Source organism: Glandiceps talaboti, chromosome 13 (assembly GCF_964340395.1).
Source record: "Glandiceps talaboti chromosome 13, keGlaTala1.1, whole genome shotgun sequence".
NCBI lineage: Eukaryota > Metazoa > Hemichordata > Enteropneusta > Spengelidae > Glandiceps > Glandiceps talaboti.
Window position 1 is genome coordinate 17,706,740 of NC_135561.1, and position 22,552 is coordinate 17,729,291.

The 22,552-nt window shown below is 35.5% G+C and overlaps 2 protein-coding genes across 4 annotated transcripts in view; both read left to right on the forward strand.

Moving 5' to 3' along the window:
* The window catches only part of LOC144444552 (sulfotransferase 1B1-like), a 7,093-nt gene extending 869 nt beyond the window's left edge, over window positions 1–6,224 (forward strand). The window contains exons 3-7 of the mRNA XM_078134005.1: window positions 602–837; window positions 3,295–3,418; window positions 4,346–4,440; window positions 4,761–4,947; window positions 5,848–6,224. Of these exons, the coding sequence (XP_077990131.1) occupies window positions 602–837; window positions 3,295–3,418; window positions 4,346–4,440; window positions 4,761–4,947; window positions 5,848–5,966 (761 nt within the window). The 3' untranslated portion in view covers window positions 5,967–6,224. The remainder of the gene's footprint in view (window positions 1–601; window positions 838–3,294; window positions 3,419–4,345; window positions 4,441–4,760; window positions 4,948–5,847) is intronic.
* Window positions 6,225–8,472: 2,248 nt separating this feature from the next.
* Window positions 8,473–20,743, forward strand: LOC144444551 (sulfotransferase 1B1-like). Of its 3 annotated transcripts, none has more exons than XM_078134003.1 (7): window positions 8,473–8,553; window positions 11,100–11,293; window positions 13,226–13,446; window positions 15,803–15,938; window positions 16,516–16,613; window positions 19,094–19,280; window positions 20,197–20,743. In XM_078134003.1, the coding sequence occupies exons 2-7, from the start codon at window positions 11,113–11,115 to the stop codon at window positions 20,310–20,312; spliced, it is 939 nt and encodes a 312-aa protein (XP_077990129.1). In that variant the 5' UTR covers window positions 8,473–8,553; window positions 11,100–11,112; the 3' UTR covers window positions 20,313–20,743. The 3 variants fall into 3 exon arrangements, with proteins under 3 accessions (XP_077990129.1, XP_077990128.1, XP_077990130.1); XM_078134002.1 differs by having other exon boundaries at window positions 8,544–8,614; XM_078134004.1 differs by having other exon boundaries at window positions 8,544–8,614; window positions 15,803–15,908; window positions 16,501–16,613.
* The last annotated feature ends 1,809 nt before the right edge of the window (window positions 20,744–22,552 follow it).

Genomic DNA, 22,552 nt, shown 5'->3' on the forward strand with positions numbered 1-22,552 from the left:
CTCCAAGCTGATTAAGCACTCTACTTGGCGAAAGAAGAATGAGACTCTATGTATGTGTGTGTGTGTGTATATATATATATATATATATATATATATATATATATATATATATATATATATATATATATATATATATATATATATATATATATATATATATATATATGATAGGGCTGTGTACTAAAATGTTACTGCGTTTCTGTATATACAGAACCAGTGTTATTTGTGTGGATCTCTCTATATAGAAACATAGTACAATGGCCTGTATATACATATTATGAAAACTATAAATGTGCTATTTTTATTTACTCACGTATTTTTATGTTTGCTTGTCTGTTTATTTGTTTGTTTGTAAAACGGTTGCTGGGCTCCCTGTGGTCAACATTATGAATTCTTTGGCCCGACACTAGGCATTTAAAAAAAAACGAGTGATAATTTGCATGTACAGATACACATATTATTTATAGGTGGCGCACTTTTCTGCTGACTGTTTTGAATAATATGGAGGATAATGATCGGCCATGTCAGTTAATGTATGAACATTTTATACACTTTTAAACAATCTTGTACATTATATGATTTCCTTTATTTTCCTCTAAAGGTACTACATTGATGAAAGCTATGATATCACTTATTATGAACAATGCCAATGAGGATTCTATCAGAAAATTGGGTAAATCAGCATTCACACCAGCAGCCCTTCATCCTGAATCCCATGCAATAGAACACAGGGAACCACCACATGTATTGTTAGAGCAAATGGAATGCCAAAGATTCATTCCCACTCATCTCACGACTGACCTATTACCTCCACAAGTATTTGAAAAGAAACCTAAGGTAAGATATACACATAATTATGCATATATATATATATATATATATATATATATATATATATATATATATATATATATATATATATATATATATATATATATATATATATATATATATATATATATATATAGTTTTGATAGTTCTGGAACTCTTTCTTGGTTGTAACTCGGAGTTTCACGCATAGTGCGATCATCAGACAACTGTTGTCTGTCGATCGCACCATGCGTGAAACTCCGAGTTACAACCAAGAAAGAGTTCCAGAACTATCAAAACTATTGCGCTCTGCCACTGCGGTATAGAGCACTGTATTAGCAGATTGATACTCACCGAGTTATATATATATATATATATATATATATATATATATATATATATATATATATATATATATATATATATATATATATATATATATATATATATATATATATACATAGGCATACACGCGCACGCTCGCGCACACACACACACAGATACATACATACATACATACATACATACATACATACATACATACATACATACATACATACATACATACATACATACATACAATGTACATACATGCATACATACATACATATGTGGGTGGAACATCTCCGCCTGACCAGACAAAAGAATCGTCACGGTAACTATCCCGTATCTGTGCATTTTATTACCAACAATCACAGTCAGATACGTCTATTTCAGGAATTTGTAAGGTTTCTGGCGATGAGAAACTATTGAGGTTGAAGGAAGAGGAAATCATTTTCCGTCTCGGAACACTGGAACCCCTTCGAATTAATAGATTATTCACGTCATTCCCAGTCTAATCACGCTTATTTTATATTTCAGGCGTGTTCTATTGGGTTCAATTTGGTGCATGCGAATATTAGAACTTTTCACATGTATAAACGTTAATCACGTGCAGTTGTTCTGTTCCATAACATTCAGTTATCACATAAATACGTGCATATCTTCTACTGTGTGACGTCAAACAGGGGGTGATTTCAGAGCATATCACCCCTGTTCTACCGAACTATTTTTTTCTCCGTACTGTTCGAGTGTTCTGCCAATCCTACCCTACGATCGAGTTCATCGAAATAATTATGTGCTTTCAAAACATAAATGTATACATTATGTTACATATATCGTTGGTTAGCATGAGTTTGATACGTAGAACTTAGAAGTACTTTAAATTATTTTTATTTGATACATTTTGTTCTATTTAAAAATCACCTAGATTATCGATGTAGCAGCCGGCAAGCTTACTTCCGATTTTCCGTCGAGCTCAGGTCTCCGAACTTACACAACCCGAGAAAATATGATTAAAATGACGGCACAAAAGTCGTATTCAGACAATTCTACTTACGTTTTAAAGTATATTCGATATTACATGTACATCACAAGGTTATAACCGATAATTTTGGTTGAGAAACCACAGAACAGTATGACCGATACCATACCATAGGTCATGCGATTATGTAATTTGCATAGCCGTCGGGCACCATTTTTTAATACGCGATGAAGAATATAGTGCGATGAAATGATGCTGTATTCATAAAATACGATTTAAAATTTTAGAAAAATACGGGGAAATACTTAGTTATGTGATAGATATCTAATTCCCATGAAATCAATGTTAGTTAAATACGTCATAATGCTCCGAGTATGATTCCGCGGACTAATACAAATTCGAGCCGGTAGTCCGCGGAATCATACGATTTCATGGGATTATATATAAATATATTCAGGTGTTTACATAATATGTCTTGCCTATAAATACCTCGTACAAGAATTTTAATCGGAACTTCGGATTACATCTATTTATTCAGACTGTCTCATAAGTTCCTTATGCATTTCTTTCTACTGCAGTTCTAGCAGCATTATTTTTTTATTTTTTTATTTTTTTTAATACTGTATTACGTACATACATACATATAACATGGTTACCGTACAAAACTGGTGTGCACATTTCGTTCATCCGGCAAATTTAAGTAATTCTAAGTTCTAACGAGCGATCTAGTGAGATGGGATACGAGTAGCATTGCAAGAAATATTATGAGTTCCGAGCATTTTCAGTCACGGCTCATATTTGAGTCATAAAGATTACACTGACGTCCTGGTTGTACATCATCAGAAGTTTCCAAAGATATTCATATAGACTAGCCCTGGACATAGAATTGACATGGAGAATGTTTCCATCCTAGATAGGGAACCGAACTGCTTTATCAGGCTAATTAAATTTAAAGAAGTTTTGAACATCGCCATTTCTAAACAGAGACGATGACAGGTACACTTTATCGCCTGTCTGGTACAATATTTTGAAGTCACACATTTGTAAACAAAGTGCCGTCACATCCTGAAGAAGGATTATCCAGACATTTTGGTTTAGCGCAAGTTTTTGATTTATTTATGCTATAAACATATTCTCAGTGATGATATAATTTAAGTCTTCATACATTTTGTTACCATCAGGTGGTTTATATAGCAAGGAACCCTAAGGATATTGCTGTGTCTTATTTTCACCTTGCCCAAGTAGATCCACTTTTATACACTTGCAAATGGGATGAATTCTTTAAAAGATTCCTGACCGGAAGGGGTAAGATAACTTAACATTATAATACAGTGTATATTGTCACAGTATCAATGTATTTTTAATCAATTTGACAATTTCATGAAATGATGAACTATAGTGTATGTTAATGATTTCAAATATTCTTTGTGTGATCGATGAAATACACAACTAACTGAAATTATACGTATATACAACAATGTCTTAACCCTTTCAAGTGCGTCCGTCGTCCGATTGATGCGTCCTGGGGTCCCATGTTACGAACACCTAGCCAGTAACTAGGGACACACAAACAAACCTTTTTGTTTCTGAGTAGACATTGACATGATATACAAAAGGCTTTTGCAAGTGAAATATGGTGTCGTGAGAATTAGCTTAGTTTAATGTGATTATAAGACCACGTGCTTGGTTACAGCTTACACAGTATAGTGATAGACTCTCACAGTCCTCGATGAGGGCGCACAGTATTGGGATACTAGTATTCGAGTACAATTATGCAGTAGATATCGGTACATACAAAACCACCCAAGTTTTAGCTATTTATGCGAAGCTCCGCGGACTGTGAGAGAGTCTAGTATAGTGATCGCTCCATGCATTGTGTTGCCAACAAACGAAAATCACTTGACTGCTTCCAATAAGTTGCTCAAAGTGTAATTTCTTATATGTAATAATGTGCTATTTTCAACGTAGTAGATTTGGCTAAAAAAAACAAACAGTTTTCTTGACTATTGAAGGTGGCACAGATCGAGTTCATAAATGTTTACTTTAGAGAAAATACTTAGATAAACCCTCAATTCAACTATGATTTTAGAAAATTTGCAAATGCTTGCAAATATTGCGAGCTATTTTAAATATACAGCACAAACTATGCTTATAAAAGTATAAATTCTGTTTGTGCCCCTTCAATATCAACTGTAATTCGAGAAATTGAAATTGATTTTTCCATCTGCATAGTATTTTGTGGTGACTGGGGAAGTCATGTAATTCCATGGTGGGAGAGGAGACATAACAGTAATGTGATGTATTTACAATATGAAGATGTTGTAAAGGTGAGCCATTAAAATTCAATCGGTAAATTATTTCATATTACATTGTTGTGTTTATTTTTGTGCCTAAATATATCCGATATTATATATGTGTGTCTCTGCCTCTGTCTGTCTGTCTGTCTGTCTGTCTGTCTGTCTGTGTGTCGATACATGCATTCTATGGAATTGGGTACATTGTGGTCACAATCATATGGAGGGTATCATTTTATTATGCAATATATATATATATATATGTGTGTATATGATAGATAGCTGCTTATATTCAATACATATGGAGGGTATCATTTTATTATGCAATACTTATATAATCTGTTTGCACACAGAATCTTGGGAAGGTTGTAAGAGAAATGACATCTTTTCTGGAACAACAGCTGACTGACGAGCAGTTGGATAGAATCACAGACATGTGTAGCTTTGATAGTATGAAGAAAGAACCTATTATATTTGATAAATGGATGTGTTGTGAACTATGGCAGATCGATATATCACAATCCCCATTTGTCAGGAAAGGTAATTCTACCTGAGGGTGGCAGTACTTAATTATATGTTTCTAAAGACCCGACCGACCGTATAGATATAGATATGGCGAAATAATTGCAAAAACAACACTGCCCTCTAAATGGCAAAATTAGAAAAAATTACGCCATCACTCATTGTACAATAACGACCCCACCAGCACGTATATCTGAGCGAAAATTATCATTTATTACTAACATTTGGGAGCTTTGGTAAAACAAATGATCCACCTACCTACCTACATTTTTCCGTATCATTCACATCATTGTTGTAAATAAGTTTGCCATCTTAGTTGTACATTTCGTCTTCTTTGTTTGACTACCACAAGTCTTATTTCTATTCGTCCTAAAAATCATAGTAACAAGCTGCAATATTTCAGCCGCGCGCAAAGCCGCAACTACTTTCAAATACCTCTTTACATTGGCTGCCGATTAGCTCTCGTTTACAATATAAAATTTCATGTGTTTGTTATAACTCATTTCAGGAGACAGGTTCCCTATATCTTCCACGTCTTCTTCAGATGCATACTTATCCTAGATAATTTCGGTTCTCTTAAGATACCCGTCTTTTGAATGGAAAATACCATATGCCACTAAGTTGTGGCACGTTCTATCTCTTCGTGTTACACTGCCTCTTCAGCCTGTACTAGAGTCTAAGTCATCTTTCCACTGTGCTCTAAGTAGAACTCACCTCTTTCAATTCTGGCTTTCATTCTTCTCCATCTGTCTCCCTTTTTCTATGGTGTTGTCATTACTCCAACTGTCACCATGTTGTCACCCTAGTCCTTCCATCCTGCAACCTCTAATTCTTTGTTAGTGCCTGGAACTCGCAACAGAACATGACCTGTGCATTACAATTCAGATTACTGTCACCTGACTGTTTATTGATCTTTAGGTAAAGTTGGTGGCTGGAAGGATTACTTTACTGTTGCTCAGAATGAAGAATTTGATGAAGTGTACAAGAGATGGATTGGAGATAGTGGTATACAAATGACCTTTACTTCAGACAATTGAAATATATGTAAGGCAACATATGAGTGATCAAATGGAGACTTAAACTGGTAGGCTTATACAAGTCAAGTAGCAAAGGAAGTATCTTCACCAACGACTAGTGCCTTGCATGCCTTCAAAGAAAAACAAACTATCTTTACAATGCATGTTTGTTGTAAGCAATAATTTTACTGCTTTCCAAGGCATCTGGCCTCTGTGCAGTGGCTGACAAAACATAGACAAAAACAAAAACAAAACAAACAATATACCGATCTGTAAACTTCAAACCTAAACTTAAGTCATTAAGGACAATAAAATATTAGTCACTTTCAAATTGGAATAGTGAATCAATTATCACCATTAATGTCTCTCTTAGTGTCTTCTTGATTCTTGGAACTATGAATAATACGGTATAATTGTGTTCTCTTTTACGTCATTAAATTTGGTATTCTTTTGTCACAGGAGACATCCAGCGCGCCCATTAGTTACTCATTTATATACGTATTACTGGCATTATAATTACCGTTGCAGTACCTTGTTCTGCATCACCTTGGCACAAGATTTCAAAAAAGTGTCTGTGATATGCAAACAACTGCATTTTTTTCTCTAAGTATTTGAAGAAAAAATAACATCGTTAAGTTAAAACAGAATAGGTGCCTATACAGACGTGTTGCCTGAAATTGCATGATCAGAGTATGATTTTCAAGGAAATTGCTGTTTTGGATAAACAAATGTAATAATAACAGAATAGCAGGCAGGATGAGTGTCAGTGTGGGTACTCGGGGATATTTGCGTGAGTGCTTGCAGTGTTTTCTGATGCACTTTCACACACTACAGTCATGATAATGGTACAATCGTAGAGAGCACTGTATAGTAATCACTCGTTGTCAATACCCAGAGAACATGACACTTGTACTCACACGTCATGGGGTTCCACCATATTATTCAGTCATACAACAGCTGTTGTAAAATGAGGCTGTATCTTGACAGTAAAAGATAGGAAGAAAAGCATGAGATGGGAATATGTACACCTCTCATGGGAGTCCAGGGGATATCCCTCTGGAAGCTCTGGAGGTTTGTTGACACTTAAAGCCCTTTTGGACAATAATTTCTGACAATACCAACATGTAATTAGCAAATACATAGGGTAGAATTTTTTTTTCAAAAGTCCTAATAACATCTTGACAGGAAAAGGTAGCGGGGATGTTTGAGATGGGAATAAATGCACCTCTCGTGGGGTCATAGGGACCTCCCATAGAAGCTCTGGAGGTTTCACACTTAAATCCTATTTTTAGGTGATTCAGATCCCTTTCATGATCACGCACAGTCATGCATCAGAAGCAATTCTTTATACATATGGTTGAAATTTGTTCTTAATTAAAAATTAAATAGCATCATTATAGTAAAGGTCAGCACATCTGATGGTAGTATCATTAGTAGGGTAATATTTCACAGCTTCGAAAGTTTTTTTTTAAGTTAATGTAGGTTTTAGATGAGTCTCATAAAAATGAGCCAGATAGTATCTGTAACATTGGTATAGTGGCATTACTATTGCAGATATAGTAAAGTCACTTCTCTTATAAACTACCATTACGGAGCTTTCAACTTTTACCCAAAATACAATATATGTGAAGCACTGTGCATTGATTGTGAAACAGCTGAGTATTTACATGACATGTTCTGTAACTAGTGTGGTAAGTAATACATGTACATGTACATGTACATGTATATGTATATGTATATGTTTATGTATATGTTTATGTATAGAAATGTTTGAGCATCACTCTATAGCTAGGTGAAGTAATATTAAATATAGGTAACAAACAGGGACAAGAACAAATACCACAGTATAGATAGAAATAGAAATGGACTTTTCTCCCATCACAAATCCAAAGCACAATGAACCCCCCCCCCCCCTGCCAATTTCAAAATAAGAATGTGACACTACCAATCCCCCCCCCCAACCCGCGGCCGAGGAAAATGACAGGTCCCTAAGAATGAACCTTCCACACCTGACCCACGACAAAGTCCAGACAGATTATTTCCGTTAAACTGAAATCAAGACCTTTGATTTGTTTACAAAGACAAATTATCGTGGGGTCTAAGTTGCTTTATGTACCCGCTAAGTATCAACCACTCCAAGAAATAACCAACCCCAAGTGCGTTAGAAGCGGTGAAACTATATAAGAAATACATAGGAAACACAAAGTCAATACAAGGGTGAACTTCGTGTAAGAAACTGAACTAAAACCAAATAAAAGGTGATAAATACTGGATAAATCTTCTTCTTGTATAATGTGACATTCGTCAGTAATAAGGATTGTATGATAAATGGAAAGTAACTTGCATCGTTGGGGCTCTAAGTCCGGCTTCGATCTAACGAGAAATGGTCCGTGTTCAAGGTAAAAGGCCTTTGTCTCTACTACATAATAAGTCGAAAGAATCTAAATAGGGTCACGTGTGTTTGAGGGCGCCATAAGTATAGGTTGAATGAGTTCAAAGTAAAGAGAACTTGTTTTCATGACCCAAATAGTGTACCTAATAAAGTGGCGTGATCTTTGAAAGACCATTTGTGTTTCCATCGACAAGCTTAGGGTGTGACAAACGAAAGGTAAGACACGGCCATTGTGGATCATTGTTGTTGGGACGCGAACGCGTCGACACTTTTTTTGGTAAGTTTTCTTGTTTCTAATTAGTATTGCGTTTGTCATCCATTTTATGGACTCATGAAGAATAAACTGGGTAATCATCGGGGGACAGATTCAGCGCAGACCTCCGAACCCAAAGTATTGTTATACCATATTTTACGGAAAATACCAGGGCCAGGGCCCTATATGCTGCATACCAGACTGTGCTGTAAAAAGGTTGTTGCCCATAGTTCACTTCTTTGGACATCATGATAGAGTAACTCTCAGGTCACAGCCTTGCCAAATTTTTGCACAGAGCGCAGAAATCAGCACAATGCGAGGTGACCTAGTTTCTAACACTTTGCACAGTTAATACGCAACATTTCGCTCCCCGGTATTGAAATATCGATTTGTACGCGTCATATTTAAGCTAAAGGTATATACAATCGATTGCGTTGACCCTCCCCGATCAAGTGAACTACATACATTGTGATAACTGCGGTCTTGACAACACTATTTTGCGTAAATTTCACCAGTGGGGTGTAAGTAAGAAATCAAAACAGTTCTCTGTCTGGGTATTATAACAAAGAGTCATTGATACCGTTTCAACTTCCATGTCTGGATGTTTCAATCATTGCAAAGTAAATTTGTGATCGTTTTGTTTGGTTCTCAAACAAACAAACACACACACACACACACACACACACACACACACACGCATGCACGCACGCACGCACGCACAAACAAACATACATACACACACGCACGCGCTCGCATACATACATACATACATACATACATACATACATACATACATACATACACACACACACAGACATACATACATACATATTACATACATACATACATACATACATACATACATACATACATACATACATACATACATACAAGCACACACATGCACTGTCATACATGCACGCTCACACACACACACACACACACACACACACACACACACACACACACACACACACACACACAACCACAAATGGAGAGACACTTTGCCATAATGGCATTATTAAACTTTATGACACACAAAAAAAGAAGCAGCAAAAAATATTTACAACTTATTAAATCCCACTTTTGATAGACATTTTTTTATTCTCACCTTACTCTTTCACTTTCTATAGCTTCTTCTTCATCTGCTATTCCTTCGCCCGCATCCAAATGTGCCCTCAGAAGAGATGTACATGTAGCTATATCCACACCACATCTGGCACATGGGTATTTTGGGGCATTTTCTACAGCCTATGGGTTAAAACATATGTTTGGATATTATTATATGTGCCAATGAAGTACTATCAAAATCTGAAGAAAACAATTATATAGCAAGCGATACGAAGATAAAATGACTCGGGATAAGATAAAATGATCCATTTTAAGTCCAAGTGGTTTACATAGTTATGACATCAACTTGATATTAAAGACTTCTGTTTCACAACTTATATCAATGTGACAGTTCATCAATATTATAGTATTACTTGTAAATGCCAAATAATGTGAATATTTTGATTGATTTTGTATTAGGACCATCGAAGTGGGGGTTACTCCTACTTGTTGGGCGGGTTTTTTTTGCCCTTTGGTCTAAAATAAGTGGGTACTATACTGTATTTACCGAGATAACGAGTCTTAAAAATGTGGTCCACTTTACACAATTTTCGATTTTGTTTGGTCTAAAATGGGGTCCTGGAAGGACCCACATAATAAATTCTCGACAAGTTCGAAATTTCAGAATATCCTTCACCTAATAGGAACTTGCAATCCAGACTGAGCATGTCCAGACGCAAAGGACTATGAGATTATCTGTGTGGTTATAATAAACCTCCCACAAAGATCAGGGTGATTATGAATTGATCATTGATCGTGGTTATAAACAATGTAACAATATCGTTTACAATGCCTATTGATTAGTATTTATTATTCATATTTCCCATGATGCAACATTTAACATGGCGGGTTTGCAAGTTCCCTATTCATTGGTTGCCATTTTCATATCGGTGAATACGTGATTATGTATTTTGGTCTACAATTGCCTGGGTCTTCTAAGAATTTTGAATGGTTTAAAATGGGGTATTGGTTCTGTTCGTCTGGGCAAACTCAGTCTGGAGTTCAAGTTCCCTAATAACTTTAAGGTCAATCTCCTTTGTATCCTGCTCCTTCTTCCGTTACATCACACTTAGCATGCTGGGCGAACTGGTGAAGCCATGGCCCCATTAGACTGTGTCCTCGCCAGTTCGTTCTGTATTGATCATTGGTTTGTTTAGCCGGTGAGGGCGTACTATATAAGAGGATTGGACTTGCTGTTATATTAAATTGAAACAATTTAGTGGAACCATCGAGGGCTGTGAGAGAATCATAACAAACACAAACTCGTCATAGTCATTTTCGTTTAGCTCGACTGCATTAGAGAATTATACTGCAGTCAGACTTTCGTGATGTTTTTTCCTAACCTTTTAATTTATTCAATATGAAACAAATGATTATAATAAATTATTGGGGTTTTTAGACCACAGTACAAGATGTCTAAAGCAGAGAAGGCTTACAGAGATAGGAACCAGAATAAGAAAAGAACTGATACTTACATATATGAACGAACTGGACAAGAGATGCCATGGTTTATTCCTGCTGATTGTCTGGATGCCTTGGTGAAATTTGAAATCAGACCAAGTGATGTCTTTCTTATAACAGTCCCTAAATCAGGTAAGTAAGGACATGGCATCTACTATTGGAATTTAACACAAACTAAAACTATTAGTGGGACTTGTTGATAAGAGCTATCTATGTACGTTGGTGTAATTATTCTGATAGTTGGGTGGTTTGTCAGACAGGAATGTGTTCTGTTGTTGTGGCACATTCAACCTCATTATAGTCAGGTGGCTTAGCAACTTTTTGTTACATACTGGTTAAAAGCACCAAATTTGGCATGAATGTTCCTAAGGACCTACCTATTGATTTTAGAAGGGGGGCTCTTGAATATTTGTATAAATTTGTATTTAAAGTTGGTCCTTAAAGGAACATTCGTGCCAAATGTGGTGCTTTCATCCGGCTTGTAGCAATAATGCTCAAAACTGGTCTCATGCCACCTAATACATGTATTATTTACACTGCCTTGATTACAGGGTTATTATATCCACATAACCAAGGCACCCTTATCACCCACTTGTGTAATTTACCACAGAACAATACACAGTTTTAGATTGTACATGTCTTCAATATCACTTGTCGATAGCACACTCTCCACAGTAGTGTCATAACTATATGGATCAGCCAATATGTGAAGTAGAAATTCATGACAGTAATGTCTAGGACGTGGCGTATTTTCCTTTGACAGTTAGTGAAAAATTGTGTTATTTTCAAAAACCGGTATCCGTTAAATTTCCAAGTATCCAAACTATGCGTCATACAATACTGAAGACGTATATTGTAATTAAAGGAATAAACCTGAATTTGACATCTTACAAAGTGACATTATGAACTCATTGGATGAGAATTGGGTACATTTGTATTTACTTTGGAATTTTAATTCATAAAACAACATTACTATGTTTTTCGACTTTTCGACTTCAAAAAAGCAATGTGAAATAACATATACCAAGGCCTTAAATAAAGTGCTGAAAGATGCAAAAAGTGTATTAAAAAATTGGTATAGTGCGGTATATATAATTAAAAAAAAAACATTTTACACATCTTGTAATGTTTTGCAATTTATTCAGTTACAAACACATACTTGGTATATGTTATTTCACATTATAAAAATTAGAGTGAACAGATTAATTAAAAAATAATCAAAAATAAATACCCAATTCTCATCTATAGGGCCACTTGAAAAAGTAATGTTAACTGTACAAACTTTGCTAAGTCAGAAAGGTATGAAGATGTATCGTCTCCATGTATCTTACTTGTAAGTTTATTAGTCAGACCAATTGAGCAGAAACTAGGAACATTTTTTCCACAATGAAACATATGTCAATCACCAATCCATCTTCATCCCTAGTTACCAATACGCATGTGCAGGTAGAATGAACAGCTTTGCCTTTGTTGACAAACATGTTACGCCATATCTCAATTACTACGTTCCGACAATTTCCAATCATTAGTTCAGTTTGATTTTTTTTTATAAATATCACATAAAATGATAAATGACGTTAAGTTCTGCCTGGAAACAAAGTTTGTTTTTCGGGCGTCCCAGGCTACATCACTCGTATAGTTATTTGCTAGATATTCGTAACATGGGGGACCCCAAGACGTGTATGAAGTAGCCGACTGCTATGCTTTGATTGTTTAGCATACGGCGTGCAGATAATTTTTTCATTCTGTCATAATAGATGCAATAGAGTGATTCCATCTAAATCAATATCTGTATTCAAAAACCGTATACATATTAATTTTGTAAAAAACATATCTCTACAAGGGGGAGGGTTGACTGCATATACTGAGCAACACACATTTGGGTTGTTTTATAAAACTGTAGTATGGGTTGGACTTTGAATATAAGAAAGGCTTGGACAATACATGACAAGTTCTGACTGAGTTCTATAATACCAAATAAGAAGAAACGTGTCCTTTTAAACTTCCTTTTCCCAACACAACAAATTATAAAGTTATTTTTTTATATTTGGACATCTAATCGAGGTACAACATGGATGAAACGTATAATATCACTTATCATGAATGATGCAGACGAAGAAGACGCTCTAAGCCGTGAGTCGAAGTCACCATTTACTCCATATAAATTTTACCCAGAAATGAAAACATATCACAACGAATATGAAACGATGGAAGATCAGAGGTTTATGCCAAGCCATCTCTTACCGAATCTTTTACCACCACAACTATTTGAAATGAAACCCAAGGTATTTACATATTGCTGAGTACGGTTGAATGTCATTTTGAATGATTCAGATCGACTTTATATTATTGTTGATCTTGTTAGAGTGGCCATATGGATTAGAAGTAAGTATTTATTTTGGATACCTACATTGTATTCTAATTTTTAAAAAACAACAACCATGCAAAACGGTTTCATTCTTTAAAAAATTGATGAGAAGAAAAAGTCCAAGTGAAATTTGTAACTCAATATTTTTTTAACTCAGAAACTTATTGTTCATTTACAAATCGCTTCCTTGACACACAATAATAGAGTTTGTTTCAAAATGTGCAACGATATTTGAGTAAAGATCAGATCGGATCAGTTCAGATCAGACCAGACCAGACCCGACCAGATTAGAATACTTTATTAACCAAAACGACTGTTGTAAGTAGAGACGTAATGTGCCTTGGCGTTGTAATAAACATCAAAAACAAATTTAAAAATTCAAGTAGACAAAATGTATACATGTATAAAACAATACAATACAATCGTGATAAAATACACAAAACATTAAAGGTTTCATTAAAATCGAAAATTTTAAAATGTTTAGATAACATTCTGAGCATACTGGATAAAAGCTCGTACAGTTCTTGATCCGAATGACCTAAAACGATTCCCAGAGAGAACAATCAATCAGTTCGAGAAGGTTATCTGCTAGCTGTGATATGTCTGCAATGATTTGTTTGTATTTGCCAGACAAATGAGCATACCCAAGTTACTCAATAAAGGGTAAATCAATGACTTTGGCAGCGATTGGGACTAATTTCTCGAGGCTGGTCTTTTAATGTTGTGGGACACTGCCATACTGAACAGTAATGGAGAAAGTCAAAACACTATCAACTACTGCTATACCAGTACACCTTGACCAACATCGACTTTCTTGAGTTGTCTCACAAAGAACATACGCTGTCGTGCTTTTTTGGCATTTGCGTTTGTATAAACTTTCTGAATTTGAAATTGATGTGCCAAGAAATTTAAAGACAGCCACACTGAGACATACATCCGTGCGGACGGACGGACGTACAGGCAGACATGTGGCTGAAACAAACAGACAGACAGACAGACAGACAGACAGACAGACAGACAGACAGACACACGGGGGACAAACAGACAATAAGACAGACCTCCTTGAATTAGACGTATATGTATGTAATATCATGAATTATGACTTCACTTGATAGGCACCATATTCGCCATGTAAAATGAAAGGTGAATAATAATCTTTACGGATATGGGTTTTGCGGACCGAGGTCGGTCGTGCGACGGCAGGGCCCGACTTTAGGAGGGCCCGTGTGCCATACGACCGAGGTCCGCAAAACCCATATCCGGGCCGTAAAGGTTTTATCATATACCTATTGAAGCGCTAAAATACGTTTGCAATCAATAATTCAGACATTTTCAGAGACAGTAAGGGATATCATAGTGAAAATAAATCGCCATTCGTTGTAAATTTCGACATATGCCAAGGACTGATCACATGTATGACCTGGCGGATTGATTTCGGTATGTTTATATATCTCAATATCTCGAGCTCCTTGTACGTATGTACATGCATCTTGAGTATGCCAGTCGCACGAAACACAAACGCAAAAAAAAAACTCCGATAAACATGAAACGCATGATTACTGTTAACAAGGTTTGGCATTTAATAAAATATATGGTTATATACGGTTGCGTACTTGCCATGATGAACTCGAACGGCATGCATGCCACGCCAAGATCGACCAACAACAAAAATGTTATCAAAAACATGGTGAAACCGGATGTGAAACAGGTCTTTGTAATATTAAGATCGTCAAAAATCACAAATTGGAAACATTTTACTTCAGTTGCTGACTATAGTCCGATTCTATCAATGACAACTACTCGTACACTTCGTCATGTTCTTGGCATTGATCTGAATTAGCTCACAGCTAGATGTTAATAATCGTACACAATGGACAGTCTGTCGTCAGCTTTATTACATGTGTCAGTACATTATTGATCGAATTAAAGGCTTCCTTAATACCAATATTTTAGATATCTTCGCTACAATCTCCAAATAGAATACTGTTTAAGATTTTGGGAGGAATTTCGTGGAGCCACTGTTGAATACCGTCGGCTTCCACCATGATAGCGTACGCATACAGTACAGGCTGCCAACAAGTTTTGCAACATGCATAGCAACGCGCAAGAAAGTAGTCCAAATTCCCGAAAGTGAGAAACCGGGCCGTCGGTGATACGGAAAATTACTCCATAGCAATACATGGGGACGTGATTATAGATACATGATAATGGTGACTGTTTGTTCATAAGACATTACCAAGTATACTAAATGCAGACATTGTATTATATTACAGGTAATATACGTGGCTCGAAATCCCAAAGATACAGCTGTATCGATGTACCATCACAGTCTACAGGATAACAAAATACCGTCATACACCTGGAGTGACTTTTTAACCAAGTATATCCAAGGAAATCGACAGCCTGAGGGTACGTCATTATCGACTATAGGAATAGCATCAAATATTAGTTTATCTATCCTTCTGAGAAAAAAAAATGTATTAAATGTTTAAACAACCATGATGATTTTATATAAAGTAATAGTCTGGGGAGACGTAGCAGGCAAGGGGAACAAGGGCAATGCTGGTTTTATCATAGCTGCATCTTTATGCTTAGGGGGACCAGATCACAAATAGTCAGTAATTTTTCATCAATTATGCGTCGCTCGACCTCTTTAAAGCAGAGATATAATAAGCTAAGAAGATGTTCTCTATACACTGGGGTGAGGTATTCATGAAAACTAACACGAAAACAAGCGCACGCGCACGCGCGCGCGCACACACACACACACACACACGCACGCACACGCACACACACGCACACACACACACACACACACACACATACAACAGCAGCTCCAAATTAAATATCTAAATAATAGTCTCATCATTTTTGGGTAAGGGTTAAAAGAGATTTGGATCTCCTAGCTTTATGAAAATAAACAAATACTTTATATAGAGTGAACGTGCGACAATAAACAAACATAATGATCTTTTTCCATCTGAAGGGTATGTTTTTGGTGACTGGGGAAGTCATGTTATTCCATGGTGGGAGAGGAGACATGAACAGAATGTATTGTTTGTCAAATATGAAGATATTGTTAAGGTAAGTAAAAAAGTCTGATTTATCCTAGGAGCATTTACAGTATAACAAGCTATGTTAATGTTGTTGAACAGAAATTGTTGACCCAGGTTCGTTCTCATCGTCGTAAACTACAACCTCTTTTACGGCACCGTCCAAGACTCTCCGCATCGCTGTGTCGCGTGAAGAAATGTAACAGTTCTGGTTTGAGAGAATGGCTTGTTCTACCCCACGACAAACCGTGTCTACGTTACTGTCTTGATGCCAATATTTTTCGTTATTTAGCTAAGGAAAATACGAGTGACCTAAGAGTACTTGTCACTACCAGTCGAAAGATGTAGCTTGCACTCCAACTTGTCTCCAAGTATCTAGAAATGACTGCTATTGTATGGCAAACCACACCATGTCAATATGATCATATACAACATATCACGCACTGCTATGTATATGATATGATATGATATGATATATATTTTATTACCCGATCAAAAATAAGTACAATACAAACGTAAATACAGGAAAAGTAATCTAGATCGGATAACAGAAGTCAGAAAATAGCTATGCTAATCGTGTCTGACTCCTGGCCAAAGTAAATAATGGTACAAGTTTAGAGTGCAAATAAATATACAAAAAGTAGCTCTACCCTTAACCCCCTCCCCTCACCACCCCCCCCCCCTATATACTAGTATACGAGTGTCATAATGAAAAGAAGTCATATATTACATTAGAACTGTACAATGTTATATTACATACTCTTTTAGTAAATCTTTACATAGTGATGACTTGAATCGCTGCCTTCGTGGTTCATTTATTGTGCTGTGTTGTATTGAATTCCATGTAACTGCACCTGTGTATGTCATTGACTGTTTATCATAGAATGTTTTCACGGTAGGTACGCATAAATTATTTTGTTCTTTTTGTCGTGTATTGTACTCATAGTTTAACACATTGCAGTATTCATCAACAGAGTGTGGTAAGTTATTGTGCAGCAAATCATAAACAAAGGTACTGACCAAAAACCTGTGCAGTTTATGTACATCAAGAATTTCTAGAGTGTTGAAAAGTGGTGAAGAATGTGTCATGAACTGGCTATGTGTGATTGCTCGCACAGCCATTTTTTGAGCTAGTAAAATACAATTCAAATAGGAGGAAAAAGTGCTTCCCCAGACTTCTATACCGTACGTTATATGTGGTTGGACGAAAGTTTTATATAGTAAAATAAGTATATCTAATCATTTTGCTATCAAGTTTTAAAAACCCGAGAATCAGCTGTAGTTTCCCCTAGGTGCAAGATTGAATAGGATCCCTGATGAAATTTAACATTATGCAGTGTTGAAAACACGGTATTTTACATCTTGAAAGAAGCCCGGCGGTGGCAGTCCCTGGATGGGTGGGTACCCATGCTTGTTAGCAAAATTTCAAATGCACCCCTTTTCCCCGGAATATTTGAATGAAAACACCCCCTTATTTAGCTCCACTGTCAGCGACAGCTAACCGGAGCTTAAGGGTTAGGTTGGTTCTCCGTTTTCGTCTGTTGTTTGTCCATCAACTTTTTTATTTTCATCTTCTTCTCCTCCGAAACCAACAGTCAGAATACTTTGATATTTGGTCTGCAAGTTCCTTGGGGAGGCTATTCAGATTTGTTCATGCCAAGTGGATCTGTGCCATTTTCAATTTTTTAGGAATTTTTGTCAAAAATATTTTTCACTTCTTCTCAAATACTACTCAGATTGCTTTGATATCTGGCATGTAGATGCACAGAGTGTAGCTTACTCAGATTTGTTAATTTCAAGTCATTACATGTTCTTTTCTATTTTCTGGGAATTTTTGTTTGGCATTTTTTAAAACTTTAATTATATGTAAATTAGATACATTCAATTTTTTAGGATTTTTTGTCAAAAATTGTATTTTTAACTTCTCTTATTATTGTTATGCAAATAAGGTCTAAAAACAGAATTTTGGGTACTAATGCTTCAAAATTCTTCCACAAAATTAGTGGGCCAATTGAGTTGACATTTGTTGTGTAGATGTTTTTGGATGAGCAGATAAATCATATAAGTTTGTTTAAGAGGAATTGACTGGGTCACTAATATGCAAATTAGGGGTACATAGAATTTTTGTAAAATGGTTACTATAATATAGAAGTACAATATTTACCAACCTTCTGTGTGAAATGTGTTCTATAGTGACTGTGTGTATGTGAGTCATATGAAACTACTAACCCCTTTATTACTTTGCTAAAACGTAACTGCATAGTGGAAGAGTTGAACAACAGAACCGCTTCTACACGTTACCAAAAAAAACCGGAGCTATTCTGACCAATAGGTCACTTATTTACAATTCCACAGACCTAGATGGCCAACAGAAAACACTCACTTTTCCGTGAAATTTCTAACAAGCATGCGTATCCACTGCTTCTGGGACTGTCACCACCGGGGTAAGAAGCCGAAGACAAAAATAAAGATTGGCAAGTACATGTACCAATTAATATTTTGTTTATGTAGGATCTTGGTAGAGTGGTGAGAGAAGTTGCATCGTTTATGGACCGAGACACCCTGTCGGAAGACCAGTTAAATAAAATCACGAAACTTTGTACTTTTGAAAGCATGAAGAAAGATCCAGTGTCCTTAGTCAAATTTGTATGTGATTTGTGGCGTATCGATGTATCCAATTCACCATTTGTACGTAAAGGTAGGTTTTAAATTTGTTGCTAAAGTGAAAATACTTCCAAATATTCAATGTCAATATCGATTCATGCCTTATATGACATTACAGATTGTCTTCTTTGTTAGAACACTTCATTGCATCGTAGGGATTTGTTGACATTTGTATACAATATAATAAATTACATTATTGGATCGGATTTAACTTATATCTTAAAATCAAATTTAGTTTAGTCAGTTACAATTATGAGTACTCTATTATGTTTCAGTGAATAGAATACTACAAGAACCTTTTGAATATGCAACAAAAAATTCACTTATAAATTTTAAACTCGGTTTGTAACTCTCTATAATCAAAGAGCTTCGTCATCGTGAATCACAGGCCGCTTAGCATGGAGAATTATTGACGACGATTTGCCAAAAGTTGTTATTTTATTTCTCGTTGCCTTAGCAACTTGAGAAAGTGACACTTATTTACTAAAATGCATTCAATATTTACCGAAACTAAGAAAAAAAATATAGAAATAATATTACCGAAACTCAGTTAAATTCACAAATCAATTATTTCATTCAACACACTTTATCTATAATTACTGGAGCCTGGAAAATATGTATTCGTTTTGCAAGGTATTAATAAAACTGAAGGTCCTAGGTAAAACGAGTTTTTCATTTTTCAATTTTTCATTCTAACGTCTCTGTGCTGCCAATTTATCGATTTTTGTTGAAGATGACATTATAAGCACGTTGAACTGGGAGGAAGTGCGTCTTGTCACTAAAATAATCTACTTATTATTTTCACCTTAATAAAACCGAATAAAGAGAACAAAGTAAAAAAATGTATAAACTGACTCTAAGTCTTCACTGAGAGGGAGAATGCATGTGATGATGTCACGTGATACGCGAATATTCAATTTGCATCAGCCTGTTGTGTTTTCAATTTACAGGTAAAGTTGGTGGCTGGAAGGATTACTTTACTGTTGCTCAGAATGAAGAATTTGATGAAGTGTACAAGAGATGGATTGGAAATAGTGGCTTGGAGATGGAATTTACGTTATCATAAATAGAGGACATGCCTTCAAGGATTTGTCCTGAATTCAATCAATAAGTCATTTAGAATTCTGTATTATGCGAAATTAAACTAATGGAAAATGCTCACAGGGCTGCAGGATCAGTAACTCTTGAAAATTACTGGCCAATGCATGAGTAAACCTCGAGATTACAAAATGTTATTGAAAAATCAGGTCTTCCTAATTTCAAAGTTTAAAAATAGCTGCATTAAGTTGTTGTGTTTGCAACAGTTTTACTATATGGAATAGGAATGATATCTGAAACTTGTTTTCTACTAAAAAGTTACATGTGCTTTAAGAAGCTTAGCATACCTAAGTATCAGTAGTCACTGGTAGAATTATGGGTTGGTGTACTGGATTTAAATATGAAATCTTTTCTTAAACGTCAATTCATGCAGTCTTTTCCCTTTTTTTCATTGTACTTTCGCCAATTAATTTTGTCATGTTCTTTTTTTTAACTTTAAGGTGAAATAAAGTTCAATTTCATTTTAATACACTTTCATTGGCGCCTCAAAACACACGCACCAATGTCACAGAAAGATACATACATACATACATACATACACACATACACACACATACATACATACATACATACACACATACACACACATACATACATACATACATACATACATACACACATACACACACATACATACATACATACATACACACATACACACACATACATACATACATACATACATACACACATACATACATACATACATACATACACACATACACACACATACATACATACATACATACTTACAAGCAACAATGTCACATATGGAAGATGTTAGTATGTTGCACCTGTATTAATTGTGTTGAAATTATCAATAAACACATTGGATACATCATACATATACAAATGCACACAAAGTTATAGAACTTTAAAGGGGATTTTTTATATAAAGTGATATGACACAAATTGAACAGGGCGATGATAACAAAAAAGTATCTAAAATGCATTTCTGAATCATTTGTAGAATTTCAAAATATACAAAAACATTGTATCTCTTTAATGTTGTTATCTTGTATCTTGTAGTTTCTACAAACAACCATTACAATGTCTTTCTTAAGGTTTGTAAGTAGATAACCTACAAAATAAATAAAAAATAAATAATATGATAGCCATTCAAAGTTCTTCAAATGTCATACAGTATTGGCTAAGAGATTCCATTGCTTCCATAGAGGAATAGGTATACATCATTAGACAGAATCATAGAATAACAATTCCCAAAAATAAATTAGCAATGCCAGTTATCAGAAAGACAAAAGATTGTTTAGTTTGGCCATTAGGAGCGCTGCGGTTTGAAACCAGTGGTGTACTAGTCTAAGACTAGAAATGAAGGCAACATGTTGCATACTATACTATCCTTTTCTTCAACAACAAAAGTATGTTGCATTCTCAATCTCAACCAGTCAGTCAGTCAGTCAGTCAGTCAGTCAGAACATTCTACTAACTTTGTTTGTAATGATGTCATATTTAGGGACTCATTTCTTTGTGTTAGCCAAATTTTGCCGACTGCTTCATGTACATTTGTAATGCAACTTGACCAAGCTCTTATTTTCCCGTCATGTGGGTACTCTCTCGATCATAACACTTCCTTCGGCAGAGTAGCTCACTGAAATATGACATATTTAATGGAGAAGGATACCTTGTGAATTCACTATGTTTTGATAAAAACTTGGATCTTAAATGTGATAAAGTGTGTTGGTTTATTCATTGTCTTTTATTAGTATGAAGCTGGCATCGATCCCAACTTTGGCGGAAGTGACACGGCAGCCTTGCTTGGCAACATTTCTTAAAGCGTTGTGGACTGTTTCTATTGATATCGGAACTGTATAACAATACAGCTGTCCACAATGTTTATGGTAAGTTCCCCAGCAATTAATGTACATGTCACTTCTGCCTGAGTTCAGACCGATACCAACTATGTACTGATAAATGAGAGTAAATGAAACCAATGCATATTATCTTGTTTACCATCCAAGTTTTTATCAAACATAACGAATTTACATAACGAGTTATCATTTCCCTTTCACTTCCCTTTCATGAAGAAATCTATTTTTGAACACAATTATCACAGCTTTAATGGCACGATATAAGAATGACAAAATGTCCTTGTTTATGTTGCCGAAATTAATCCGTTGATACAATAACACAGATCTCCTGAAGGGATTTGGAAGTGGTCGCTCTGCCATACATTTGAGTGTATAACGT

Bases quoted from the DNA above. Each gene is read 5' to 3' on its own strand.
- LOC144444551 (XM_078134003.1), top strand. From the start codon at position 11,113: ATGTCTAAAGCAGAGAAGGCTTACAGAGATAGGAACCAGAATAAGAAA. The intron at 13,447-15,802 runs GTATTTACATAT...ATTATATTACAG, and splicing joins TATTTGAAATGAAACCCAAG to GTAATATACGTGGCTCGAAA. The intron at 15,939-16,515 runs GTACGTCATTAT...TTCCATCTGAAG, and splicing joins AGGAAATCGACAGCCTGAGG to GGTATGTTTTTGGTGACTGG.